The sequence below is a fragment of the Corythoichthys intestinalis genome, chromosome 2 (assembly GCF_030265065.1).
Source record: "Corythoichthys intestinalis isolate RoL2023-P3 chromosome 2, ASM3026506v1, whole genome shotgun sequence".
Classification (NCBI taxonomy): Eukaryota; Metazoa; Chordata; class Actinopteri; order Syngnathiformes; family Syngnathidae; genus Corythoichthys; species Corythoichthys intestinalis.
In genome coordinates this window covers 64,914,028-64,928,832 of record NC_080396.1, presented here as the reverse complement: position 1 = coordinate 64,928,832, position 14,805 = coordinate 64,914,028, and the positions used below count along the sequence as shown (strand labels likewise).

At 37.7% G+C, this 14,805-nt stretch overlaps 1 protein-coding gene across 7 annotated transcripts in view; it reads right to left on the bottom strand.

Annotated features, from left to right (window-relative positions):
- Positions 1–14,805, bottom strand: part of agrn (agrin) — a 526,155-nt gene that overhangs the window by 188,132 nt on the left and 323,218 nt on the right. For all 7 annotated transcript variants that reach the window (XM_057830472.1, XM_057830467.1, XM_057830469.1 and 4 more), the window contains one exon: positions 12,751–12,957. In XM_057830472.1, the coding sequence (XP_057686455.1) occupies positions 12,751–12,957 (207 nt within the window). The remainder of the gene's footprint in view (positions 1–12,750; positions 12,958–14,805) is intronic.

The window sequence follows — 14,805 nt, the reverse complement described above, 5'->3', positions numbered from 1 at the left end:
AAGTGATTCCCTGTGCTTTATTTAATCACAGCCAAGTGGCATGCAGCTACATCAAGTCACTTCTGACAGCCTGCTGACCCAAATAATCTCAACAATTTCTGCTTGCTGAGGATCGCTTGAAGCCCACGTTAAGTGGACTGGCAGTATGCCTGCTGTCAATCGGCTTTCCACCACACTTCCTCAAATTAATTTGATTAGGAAAACAGTGCTTAGCCTGACGGACACCGTCAGAGCACCGTAACTGCTTGGGACTCCAATTGTCTCATCTCTAAGCCCTCAAGGAATGAAACCTAGAGTACGATTGAACATAAGTCATAATTTAACATTGGCCATCTTCTAGTGTCTGTGGCAAGATATTGAATGCTGTCTCAACGGCTTTAGAAAATGGCAAATGTGTAAATGGCAAAAATGTGCAATAAATCTTCAAACAGCATCATCTGGTTCTTGAAATAGAATGGTAAATTAGAATGTGAATGTTGGAGTTTAGACAAGTTAATTGGTACTTCGGAAATACTGTAGTGTAATTGTGTTATGATTCCAACTTTCTATATGACAATGACCGGTCTAACTGAGGGAATTAATATTGACATACATACAAGTGAACCAAGAACACAGGGATGTAATGAAAGCAAAATTTTTGGCCGAAACCAAAAACCGAGTATTGGAAACACCTGGCCGAAAAAACGAAAAATACACATGCTTATAATCTTTTTTTATTTCATTTAATATATATATATATATTTTTTGTTTGTTTGTTTGTTTGTTTGTTTAATTATTTTCTGATTAATGCCCTTTTCACTGGCACTGGTTCTACAACCGAAACACTTAAAATGTCACACTCCATCAGCATTTTTAAGAAAAAACTGAAAACTCACCTCCTTGCAATGTATGCTTAATATGTTGTCTTTGAATAACATTACTAAGGTATCACATGTCAAATCCAATGTAATCAGAATGTTGAAATTTTCCATAGTTAATTGTGTGTGTATGGATGTGTGTATGTGTGTGTTGTTTGATTGGGCCCCAACTAAAAGCTTTAAATAACTTATTCAGAGTGTCCCTTTCATGCATCTTGTCGGATGAACTGCTTGTATATATGATCATGTTCTTGTGTGTACCATGATACGATGTGTGAATAAACTGAAACTGAAACCCCGGAGGCTCGTGAAATTTAGTTTGAAAGGTGCCAATTCTGATACTTCATGGGCAGGGGCGGATTCACGAAAGGTGTAAAAATTAGTCTATGTGGATCAATACATAACAATTAGTTGAATACAATTGAATGTTATTAGATGGAAATGCAAAATGATTATAATTTCAATATCCCGTTTTGTTAAAAAAAATTTCTTCACTAAAAAAGTTTGATGTTTCATCAACAAAACTGTCATACACAAAAAACTAATTTGTATTATTATTATTTTTTTTTAGGTAAATTGGAACTGATCATGTTAAATGTGAGATGTACTAAACCATCATGAAATATTTGCAGCACCTCAAAAACCACCATCTCGCCACCCAACAATTTTCTAGATCCACCCCTGCCCATGGGAGGCAGTGAGCGCCGGCGTCGTCATAGCATTCTGTTTTTTGGACGTAGAAACATGTAGAAACAAGAAACATATATAATTGCACTTTCTTGGAAGTGTGGGACACCCGAAAAATGGATGTCACGCTTCCATTGCTAAGCTAAATGAGGTATCGATATATGTTTTTGTAGAACTGTTGTTCACAACAACAATAAAAAACTATTTTGTTCTCGCCGAAACTACTAAATCTCTTGAAAGAGCTATGACAATCTCTCCTGCTCCTTAAAATAGGACTCAGTGTTTTCTTGTGCAACAACTGGAATCGAGCGAGAACCAGACGAGTGGGCCGAGTTCTAGCGGCGACAAAGCTGAGCGAAGTTGATCCCGGACGGACTAAAAGGCGACTGGCAGATGGGGTGTGGAAGTCGTGGATAAAATGTGACCAAAAGAGGAAATGGTCGTGCTATAAACATATTGTAATAAAACCACAGCAAATGCACATGTGTGCATTTTAAATACTATTTGTATACTGTTCGCCTAATTAAACTTCAAACTACTAATGCACAGGCTCAAAGCACTGTACTCGATGTGAAACGGGACATCAATGGAAAGCAACTTCAAAACGAGCGTATAGCAGCGATGAAGCAAATTTATTTCATTTCCTTTATTTAATTATTTATATCTTTCTTTGATACCTCAAAATACTTCCAAACTTCGGACATGTTGGCATTGACCCAGTAGTGTTGCTTCTCGCAGTGTTTAAATGACATAAAGACAAGAGGACTACGCTTCTTCAAAATTTTCAGTGGTAAACTTTCGGTCTTTTAACAGAAAACCGATTTTCAGCCCAATGTTTTTGCCGCTGATTTGTCGTTCACATCTTTACAAGAAACAAAATCTTTCAAAATTCAAAAAAATTCTTGACAAAGAATTTGTGAAAGTAAAGTATGAATCATGTGAATATCTTGTGCTTTAAAAGAAGCTCAATATAGGAATGCTTCTTTTCTGTTTAATTTCAGAGCATAAAGAATTGCCGTTCCAATTTTCAAAACGATTAAAAAAATTATTTATTGGATAAATTTAAATTACTTCAAACATTAATTAGTTTTAACTCAGCTTAATTTTTTTTTACCCTGAGAATTTATCTGCCATCCATTAGTCAGACAGGAACAGCTCTAAATGGAAATGAAGGCATGTCTTTGGCGCACTGTGACATGCTGCAGATCCAAATATCCTTTCACCAAGCTGCGGGCGGTACAGACAAGAGCCAAAAAAAGCACATTACGCAAAGTACATTGCACACAGGTACAATGACACGTCAGGGAGCCACTGAGCCATTTTGATTTGTTAATGCCCAGTGCGCTGCGGGGACGTGGCCCACTTTCTGGATCTTTCTTGCCAAGTTCAACCACTTGCAACAGTTTGAACTGATGTTGAAAAATATTGTCGATCAACCTTTGTTAAACTATCTGAATAAGACAAAACTTGTTTGTGTTCTGAATGTCATACATGAAGAATTAGGCAAACCATGATTCAACACAAAAAGTAACTTACTAGTATACTGAAAGTATTGTTTTTGTGTTTGTACGTCATCATTAAATTTCATCCGATCATTCTCGAGGGGTTTATTTAGTACATCAAGTGACCAAATAGTTTATTATCCGTTTATAAGTTTATTAATCTCAATGTTTATCAGGAATTTCCTAACGGCGAGTTGGTAATGCAAAAACATTAAAGAATTCTAGAACACATCTCAGCTTATGATTGGCCACCTTTGAACAGCTAAACATTTGTCACTGTCACATATGATCATTGTCTACCTTCTGGAACCATGCTGTACTGACATCATTGGGATAGGGGGGGCATTAATGTATTACCGCAGACTAAAATGTATCTTTCTGTTCCGCAGAGGGAACTAACAAAAGCCCTGTGTGTGAATTTACAATCCATTATCCATAAATTAACCACAATGGATATGCCTTCCCTCCAAATGAGACAAACAGGGATGGAGGTTTTGTGGTTGCAATGTTTGAATCAATTGTAGGCTACTTGGCTCCGCGTGTTATTGATTTGCGCTGTGGCAAAAGCTCAGCATAGAACATAATCGTTTCAAAGCGACAAATTATCTCCGTGAGATGAAAGCAAAGTAGTAGTTAAATTTAAAACATTTTAATATGAAGTAAGCCAACATGTTAAGGTGTTACACAAAATAAAAAACCCACTTTAAAAGGACCCTGTCCACCAAAGAAACATTTAATTCCCTTGCCGATGTTAGTTTTCCCAAAATATCTGACTCAAATCATCCCACTTTTCCGTACACTTCAATCATGGAAAGTGAGTTGACTAAATACTAATATACTTTAGATAGTGCACAGTACAGGTTATAATTAGAGTTGTCTAATAATGGCTTTTTAACCTGATGTTATTCAAACACAAACATCTGATACCCATATCAAACCGATACCAATAAATGCAGTCGTGGACCTAACATACTATTTCTAATTGTATCGTGATACCCACTGATGCTTTAATCAGGGCTGTCAACAGACTTGCAGGGGCCCGGGGACAAGAGACCATTATTGGGCCCCCCCAACCCACCCCTGCCACTGGCTTGTCACAACATCATACGCAGTACTTTTAACACCTGCAAGCAATGAAAGTGTAAATTTTCAATTTATTTAATTTGAGATGGGCAGTTAAATTTAACAGACCTTAATGTGATGTGACACAATATAAAGAAAAAAATTCCATCTATTATCCCATGCAGGCTACAATACAACTGAGAGTGTTATGCCTGCCTGACTTATCAAACCCTCAAACAGTGATGCGCCTAGATTTTTTGACAGCAAAGTCATTTATAACATCAGTGAAATCCAGTTTTTGAGCAAGCTCACGCTCAATGGAGAGCATGGTTAGGTTGTTAACAGGTTCGTTTGTGCTGTTTTGGTAATGGATTCGTATTAGCGTTTGCTATAATACACACTGGGATGTAAACCCAAGATAAATCCAGCCGCCGGACCCGAGTCTGTTCAGGCTCACACACCTGCTCAACAAAGACTAACATATATCCCTGATTTCCCATCACCTTCTGTTTCCTCGGCTTAACGCGACCAGCATGCCTTGTCATACGCATCTCAATAGGCTACAAGCGACTTACTCGACTCGGGCTTTGGTCACAGTGATCGTGAAGTGTTAGCGGCTGTTGTTCACTTACCGACATCACCGCCCACAGCAAACTCTAGCCCCAATTCTCTGGCTTCTTGTCCCCCTTTCAAAAACTTCTGCATTTTTTTTCGTTCACCTCCATGATCTTCATCTCTTTTTCTTTTCTTTTCTGCCCACTCGATTTATGACGCGTTGCCATGTTTAGAGTTTCTAACAATTTAAATTTCCTTCTTCACGTCACATACGTAGTGTAGCCTTGAGTGCGCCAGAGAGGGGTCAAACCATTCTCTGCTAAGACGGGGGGGGGGGGGTGCGCAAAGAACAAAAAAATATATATATTTGAAATATTTAATGTTTTTTAAGTACATATACATTAAATCGAGTAGATCATAATATTTAATCAGACAATGATTTGAATAAAAAATAGATTTGTGAATGTAAAGTAAAATAAATTAAGGGTCCCCTATGATCCCGAGGCCCGGGATAACGTACCCGGTTGCCGCCCCCCGTCGACGGGCTTGGCTTTAATAATGAAAAATGTAAAAACTTCAAGGTTTACCAAATAACCATTCTGTGAATAATAAGAGAACAACTTCAACTGAAGTTATAGGAGAAAGTGTCAAAATAATGTTCTATATAAATAATTTAAATTGAAATGAGCCAAAATGTCGAATTAAAGGGAGTGACAAAGCAATACAAAAACAGGCAAGCAACCATAAGACTTGCCAATGCAATGACAATTCTCAATAGGGATGGGAATTGATAGGATTTTTACGATTCCGATTCCATTATAGATATTGCCTAACGATTCGATTCTTTATCGATTCTCTTATCGATTCTAATTTGGGGGAAAAGAACAAACGTTTTGATTGGCATCGAGTTTGTTTAATCAGAAGTCACAACCTTACAAACTCACAACGAGATCAAAAGAGGCCCAAAGCCTCAATGTTAGCTGTGGCAATAAGTGGCAAATACACAAGAATGAGTAACATTTTACTGAAACATTTATCTAATAGAAATAAAAAATATTGGTATATATTGGCAGATAGGTTTTTGTTCTGCCTTTGGCAATATGTGTTAAAGCAGGGGTCCCCAAACTTTTTCCTGTGAGGGCCACATAACTTTTCCCTTCTCTGATGAGGGGCCGGGGTCAGTTTGTTACAGAAAATTGTGACGATTGCAGAAGTGCATAAATGTAAAAAATTATTGTTTTTCAGAAAGCCACAATCAAATAACCCTATCTGGATTCTTTATAATAATAATAATAATTAATAATAAAAACACTATTAATTAAATAGATAATAACCAAATAACCCTCTCTGAATTCTTCAAGGAAAAGGCCAGAAAATAAATAACACGATTGAGGAAAAAAAAAAAAAAAATTCAAAATGGCTGGACCAAATGTGGAGGTGGGCCGTATTTGGGCCGCGGGCCGCAGTTTGAGGACTACTGGAGCGCGCATACACCCAAAGAAGAAATGCCGCATCCAAGTGAGTGAGAGAGGGAAACACTTCTACGAGCCTACGTTCTTTGTTAATGTTAATATCTACAGAGGCAACGCCTGTATGTATCATCTTTTGTGTTGTTGTTGTTGTGTTTCCACTCGCGATCGGACACTTAAATCCAGTTGTGTAGTGGTTTGAACGATGTGCTAATGCTAGCGAACGAATGCTAACCATACTGTTATTAGCAGCTAATCATCGCTGATTTACGTTGATGCAAACCTGTTTGTTATTGGGGACGAAATTGATTTGTTTCATTTCTATTCTTAGTTTCACTCTTCAAGTGATGGTTGAATAAAGTCAGCAAATTATACCAACGTCTTCTGCATCGTCATTTGGGAGTTTAGCTAGCTGTATAGCCGGGACTTTTATTTATTTATTTTTTTATAGCCAGGACTGAGCCTTAGCCTCTCTGTGAGGACAGCGCAATCGTATTCCCTCCCGATGCAGTTATCTCCACCTTGCAATGACTGCAAGTCGCTTTGTTGTAATTTTTCCTCGTGAAGTGAAGACACACTTTCGAGCGTTTGAACCTACGTGCTGTCATTGTTTTGTTTATGGCTGCAATGCTCGTGCTTACCCGTCGTAACCTTTCATTTTCACACTCTTTCCTGGTGAAGTGTAGTCAAACTTTGGAGCGAGTGGTTCTTGGCGCCATGCTAGTTTGATGCGTCTGGACAACAACACACATCACGACGCAATACGCGTCTTTAGGAATCGTTAAAGGGATCGTTCAGGCTTTTTCATTGTGATGTCGAGGCCTCGAAACACTCGGAACCGGTTCCGAATTGGAATCGGATTTCGATTCCCATCCCTAATTCTCAAGATGTATTTTGCTAGGCTTTTGCACATATTTATAATAGGGCTGTCAAAATGATCGCTTTAACGGGCGGTAATTAATTCTTTTAATTAATCACGTTAAAATATTTGACACATTTAATGCCCATGCCCTGCTCAAACAGATTAAAATGACAGCAGTGTCATGTCCATTTGTTAATTGTGTTTTTTTGTTTTGTTTTGTTGCCCTCTGCTGGCGCTTGGGTGTGACTGATTTTATTTTATGGCAGGGAGCCCATGTGACGTCTCAACAATGGCGAGCTACTATTTTATTCTTTTGTTTGAAAATTTTACAAATTTTATTAAAAGAAAACATTAAGAGGGGTTTTAATATAAAATTTCTATAACTTGTACTAACATTTATCTTTTAAGAACTACAAGTCTTTCTAGCCATGGATCGCTTTAACAGAATGTCAATAATGTTAATGCCATCTTGTTGATTTATTGTTATAATAAACAAATACAGTACTAATGTACAGTATGTTGAATGTATATATCCGTCTTGTGTTTTATCTTTCCATTCCCAAAAAAATTTACAGAAAAATTTGGCATATTTTATAGATGGTTTGAATTGCGATTAATTATGATTAATTAATTTTTAAGCTGTGATTAACTCGATTAAAAATTCTAATCATTTGACAGCCCTAATTTTTAATAATTAATTAGGTGGTTTATTATGTTTCTTAGTGACTATTTCTATCTGGAGACACAATAGTTATATGCGATGAGTTTGTTATTCATCATTTTTCATGAATTGTTCATTTTATTTGTGCCCAAAAGAGTGATTAGGGTCTTTCGCTCAGTTAACAAATCCAAGACATCTTGGTTTAGAGACGTCTCGAGGTCACGCTAAGCACAACCGCTATGCTAAGATGTGACCAGCCCATGCACAAAGGTAGCAGGCTTGTACTTTAACTTATAACCCAACATACGTAGTGTCGAAAAACCAATACCAATATTATTTTAAATGCTTTTATCAGACAATATTATAGGGTGGCCAATATTATCGGACAACTCTAGTTCTCACTTTTGTTGACAGTGCAGAATTGATTTAAATACATATAAATAATGCCAATGAACTACCAACAAAGCTTGTACAAGGATTAAAGTCATTATATATGATGCACAGTACCAGATTTACTGGATTTTTCATTTATTTCAAAGCTTGGCATTGTTGGCATATGTGCACAATGGCTCTTTACAGCCTCTCATGCAATTCAATGGCAGTTGGATCCCTCAGTGTGTTCGTGCTATGGAACCTGCGTGACACACTACAATCATTCGTGCATGTGGTCAGGCTAAAATCATGATTTCCCACTGACACAGAGCAGACCTTAATGCATACAAAAGCATAATACTATGATTTAATTGCCATTACAAAAAGAGTGCACTTGACTATGGACTTAAAACTGTTCATTTTCAACTTAAAAATTATAACATGTGTAATACCCAGTATGAATGGAACGGCAAATTATCCAGTTATACAGTCTTGCGCAGAGGTCCAACTCAAAAGGGAGGAACAATAAGTGCCAGGCTCAATTCTGCACTGGATACCATACAAAGCATTTAAATTCCTAACTTTCCGGCCTTCCTTCGGACGTATGGCCACCCTAACTGATGGCAGAGGCATTCATCAGCAAGGAGCAAATGCAGCTACCACAAGGTATGCATGCCAAACATAACCAAACGCTAGCTCGTAGAGATGAAACTGAAGCCTTGAGGCACTGATTGTGTTTGCGCACCAGGCTGACATTTTCTGACACAGCCATTGAACTGTCAAGGTGCAAGCATCTGAGAGGAAACCTCACACTGTATCTTGTTGCCAGAGTTCTTTGGGTTATGGATCAATCACTCAAACACACGTGCAGATCTTGGGTCATTTCCACGACTGCTTATCTCTACAGTATTTTTAAAGACAATCACTAATCTAATCTGCTCTGCTCCGTTCTACTAAAACACTGCCAATAAGAAAGTACAAGCATACTGTATATTGCGTGCAACACTGCGTATCACCAGTCTGGCAAAGCTTACTGTCTGGGTGGGCCCCTACGCTTTTCTTCTTTGATGTTTAATTGAAAAACAAAGTCAGTCTTTGACGTTTGCAGTGCTCTTTTTGAGTAATATGCAAATTTCAATAAGAATACATTAACATAACCGCAAACAAACTAGCTGAATAATACGCTAGGGAAGGGATGCTACTGAGAGGGAAGTAGAATATCAAGACACAAATGCAGGGTGCGGTTGTTAGAATACACAATACAAGACATTCGTACTGTTTCATTTAAGCAGAGCACAGACGAACAAGTCATGGTAATGAAAGACGCTGCATGCTGATGCCAACAACAAATCGACTTTGGTGTTCAGCTCCGCTCTAACACCACACACGTACAGTAGTATGGACATCTTACTGTGTTAATCGGATAATCTATTCAAATGAGAGTTTGGTTCGATGGATTCATACATACTGTAGCAGACAGATTACATTTTTAGTGACTTGGAGTCTCATTCGTTGATAGAAATAATATCGGACTAGCTCAGATCAGTGAGCATCAGAGGCTTGACTCTGCTTACCTTTTCTTGGGCTATTTGTGACACTGATTCAATACACGAGAATTTACTCAGTGAGCACACAGCCGTTCAAAGCTATAAGACTCCAGCTTCACCAGTTTTTTTTTTCTCCTAGCTTTAAAATGTTACTACTTCTTTTTATACCTTCACAACTTTTGGGCATTGTCCACACGTAGAACGAGTTTTTTACCCGACACCTAATTTGTTTGTGCATATATACAGTATATACAGTGGTACCTCTACATATGAAGTTAATTTGTTCCAGCACCTTGTTTGTAAGTTGAAATGGTCGTATGTCGAGCAGGATTTTCCCGTAAGAATATATTATAATTCCAATCATTCGTTCCACAGCCCGAAAACTTACACTAAATCCTTAATAAATACTGCTGGTACTAATGCTAATAGCAATTACACACAACAAAACCAATAAATTATGAATAAAAATAGGAATAATAATATCATAATAGTGGTAATAATATTAGTAATACTTGTAATAATGTTACGTATCAGGTTCTAATGTGGTGAATGTGTTTTACGTGGTGTACCTGAATGCACCGCGTGGCTGACCTGCCAGAGTGAGAGAGGACTTTTTACTTTCACTTTTCATGTTCAGCTGCAGCTGACAGTAGGCATGTTGTGTTGAACAAGTTCTGAAATAAAAAATTTAAAACTTGATGATTTGTTTGGCGATGTTACAATTAGGGCTGCATCCATCGATTATTTTAGCAGTCAATTGATCGATTAAGTAGTTATTTCGAATAATTGAGTAATCGGATAAGGAACATTAAAAAATCCAAATACCTGAGCTGAGCCTCAAACAGTATAAAAAAATAATAAATGAGGATCTATGTACAACAAAAGAACAATTGGCTAAAGTCCGCTGCTTAAATGCTATATAATGCTAACGTTTGTTTTTTTTACAATGTTCTTAACAAATGATCCAGACACTTATTCCCACAAACAAACAAAAAAACAACAACAAAAAAACAAAACAAAAAAAACGGCCAAATATACCTGTAAACTAAATTACAAATGCATTAAAAAAACATTAACTCAAACAAAAGCTTAGCTTATGTTGGTCTTAACAGAGAGCAGCTGGATTCAACAATGTGAAATGAAGTAGACTAGAGGGCAGTGTATCCACCCAAATCAATAAAACTAAATGCAAACACTTTCAAAACAAACCATTACAATGCCACTTTAACTAAACGAATACTCGAAGCAGCAAAATTTAATTTGAATCTTTTTTTCTAATCAAATGCTCTAGTTAATCGATTAATCGTTGCAGCACTAGTTACAATCATAATAATTATCACCTTAACTTATAAGGACTGGCGAACACAGAGATTGGATGCGGACCGTCGAGATGGTAGAAATTCTAGGGCCGTATTGTAGAGCTAGTCCATGGACGCGCACACCACGCTCATATTTTTTCCATCATTTCTATCTTCATTTCAACGGTAAGCCTCATCTTTTCCCTTTTTTTCACCACCTGCACTAACATTCTTGGAACCCATGTTGATTTCTCTCACATGAAAACCCGCGTCCCTCTTGCAGGAAAACAAAGAGGTGCTGCCATAAATTGTTGTATTTCAAGCATGTCGTCAGATGTAGAAACAAATGGCGAGTCAAATTTTACGTCGGATGTCGAAAAGATCGTGTTTCGAAGCGATCGTATGTCGAGGTACCACTGTATTACAAAAACATCGACCCCAACCAACAAGTGGCATTTTTAAGATAGATCCATCCCTCCATCCATCCATCTTGACTGTCCATGCCCCCCAAAAATGAGCATCCTAGAATGTGCTGAAAGTTGTTGTTGAAGAGGTTGTTTGTTTGTTTGTTTGTTTTTATAAAGTTCCGAGAATGTTAGTACTGATATCATTTATACGTAGATTTTTTTTTAAAAATATGTGTCACTATACAGGCCAATTAAGGGTCCCTTGATCAGAACCATAGCGATGAAAACGAAACCTTGCTCACAGTATAAAATGCATCACACTGTAAGTTCAACAATGTGACTCACCAACATTATAAAAATACATCCTTTTGAAGACTATATAGTGTATCCATCCAATGGGGCATGTTGTGTCTTTTGTATGGATCCCAAAGAACAAAGTAGAAATCTCGTAAATTAGTTTAATTAAAATTGTATTGAAAATTACTTTTCACGGCAAACTGCTGACTTCAGAGCAGCACACATCTGACAAAATTGCACTTGAAAAAAGTAGTTTTGGAAAATGACAAAAAAATAAATAAATAAAAATAAAACTTTCAAATACTGCCTCGCCTGATAATGCCTTTTTCAATTTATCAATGGAAACACAAAGTATTTTTTTAATTCTGTCTTCTGCTTTAATTTTAGCTGCATGGAATGACATGATAATTTACTCATTTGACATTAAAGGTTTTTTCCTTTTCCTGTAAAAAAGGCATACAGGAATGAAACCAATAGAGGTTGGCTTTCATGTAGACTGCAGCTTTTTTAATCAGTATTTTGAAAAATGGGGAAGGGGCCTATTGTGGCGAATTTGAGTTTGGAAAATGACGAGCACTTAAAGCATGCAGAACAAAAAGAAAATACTTGACTGGGTAGAATAGGGACTATAACACAGAAACAGGCAGACTTCTCCAACCTCAAGGATGATATCAGTGCAGTAAGAGTGAAACAAAGAGACATGAAGAAGAGCAGTGGTACAAGACCCCTCCTGTTCGATCCACTCGGAGCAAAGGGGAAGGCTTCACCCCCCAGCAGCCATTTGATGAGGTCGCCCATTGGGTGACCCCACTTTCCACCTGCAGCCAGAGAGCCAGGGAGACACAGCCAACATGGACAAAGACAGACAAACAGACAGACTGATGCACTGCAACAAGAAAGAACAGCTTTTTTTTTAGACAACACGCAGGACGACGAGAAAGACAGACTGAAGTGGAGGTGGATGAGTGCATGTGTCGCTGGAGATGGAAGGATGATTTAATGATGAACTGATGATGTGAAGGCACAAGCTTAAGTTTCCCCTCCCCTTTAAAAGAGAATCATTAAACAATTGGACACATTTTTTTTTACTTAACTTTAAGACAATAAGATGACAACACAAGTCGCGAGGAGGGAAAGGACACCCCGTCCTCCACCCTCCCTTAGTTCTACTCACCACACGGTCCTGGATGTTTGACGGGAATGGGGGTCTTGTCCAGGCACTCAGCCTTGCGGCGCACACAGTCGTTGGTGTAGGTGCGACCATCCCTGCCACAGACAGGCTTGTAGGTCCCGTCACACTCGATGGGATCGCAGGAGCATTGAGCGTTCAATTGATCTACCAGACACACGGCGTTGAAGCGACACTCCTCCTTACATTCTTCTGTAACACGGTAAGGATTCAGGTATCAGTATGGTTGGTTGGGATCACCTTTTCGGAATCATATTTTTTCATTCATAATTCACGAGTTAATCCAAATGAATTCAAGGGGAAAAAGCTTGTATTTAGTCGTAAACTTGGAACACATCCAGATTTTGCTTTTTTCCCCCCGAAACATATTTAGAGACAACAACAAATCTGATTTCTTTGATTTGGAAAAAAAAATACTTAAAACACAAGCCCTGTCATTTACTGAGCCTAACATAGGAAGAATGACCAGTAAGATTTCGCGTGTGCAGATGGGATCCGCATCATTTCCATTTGTTGATTTCATTACCGATATACAGGGGTACCTCTACTGACGGTCGTCTCTACATAAAAGAATTTTCAGGTTAAGACACACCTCAACGAGAAAATATTGCCTCTTGTCATGAAAGAAATTTCAAACCAAAAATACAGAATAACTGGTACTTGCAGAACCCAGAGTTTACTGAACGTAAGATACTTATAGCTGCTCTTCTATTGGCTATCGCTTAGCATTGCTAGCATCCATGTGGCTAAGAGGCTCTATTGTATATGTTTGTGTGTACCTCAGCATCCTCTTCATTCGCCCCTCGTATTCTGACAACTTTATTACTCGTATTCATTTTTATTCTTTACTTTATTCTTGTGTTTTTACATTATGCACAACTCTGATTTTATGTTTATTGTGCAATAATCTAATTGTAACATTTATTTGTTACATGTTTTGATGCATTCTTATGCATTATTAAAAAAATATGTCTGAATTTTTTGGGGGGAGGTGGGTGGAACAGATTAGGGCATTTACATCGAAAACGCGTCTCTTTTTACCGAATTTCAAGTTACGAAACTACTTCCAGAACCAATCAGTTTTGTAAATAGAGGTTCCCCTGTATTACTAAACTATCTACTGATATTTTGATGATGTTTTATGGAAAGTTGTGCACTAAAACAAAATATTGTTTACATATTGGAGAAAAAAATCCACCATTTGGTGAAGCCCTGGGTTTGGGCTGTAATTTTGTGCCTTTTTTTTTTTTAAATTGAAATAAAAAAAATAACGATTAAAAAAAAAATGTATTTAATACAGTGGTACCTCTACATACTAAGTTAGGGACCAGGACCTTGTTTGTAAGTCTAAATGGTCGTATGTCGAGCAGGATTTTCCCATAAGAATACATTATAATTACATTTATTCGTTCCTCATCCCGAAAAACCACAGTAAATACTTTATAAATACTGCTGGTACTATTACAAATAGCAATTACACGGGTTCTAATGTGGCGGATGTGTTTTGCGTACTCTACTTGATGCACCGCGTGGCTGACGTAACAGAGTGCGACATTTCATGTTCAGCTGCGGCGGACAGTTGGCATGTTGTGTTGCACAAGTTCTGAAATGAAAGATTTAAAAACCTAGCGAAGATGGCAATTTTTTTTTGACGATGTTATAATAATAATAATTGTCACCTTAACTTATAAAGACTGGCGAACGGAGGTCCGAGAAGTACTGCCAGGATCGTAAACATTCTATAGCTGCATTGTCAAGCCAGTTCACGGACGCGCACACCACGCTCAGATTTTTCCATTTCCATCTTTATTTGAATGGAAAGCCTCACCATTTTCCTTGTTTTACCACCTGCACTAATATTCTTGGAACTCATGTCATCAGATGTAGAAACAAATGGCGAGTCAAATTTTACGTCAGATGTCGAAAAGATGGTGTATCGAAGCCATCGTACGTCCAGGTACCACTGTATAACCCAATGTTCTAGTTTTAAGCCTACCATTGTGAAAGTTTAACTACTGAGAAGTAATAATCTTAGTATTT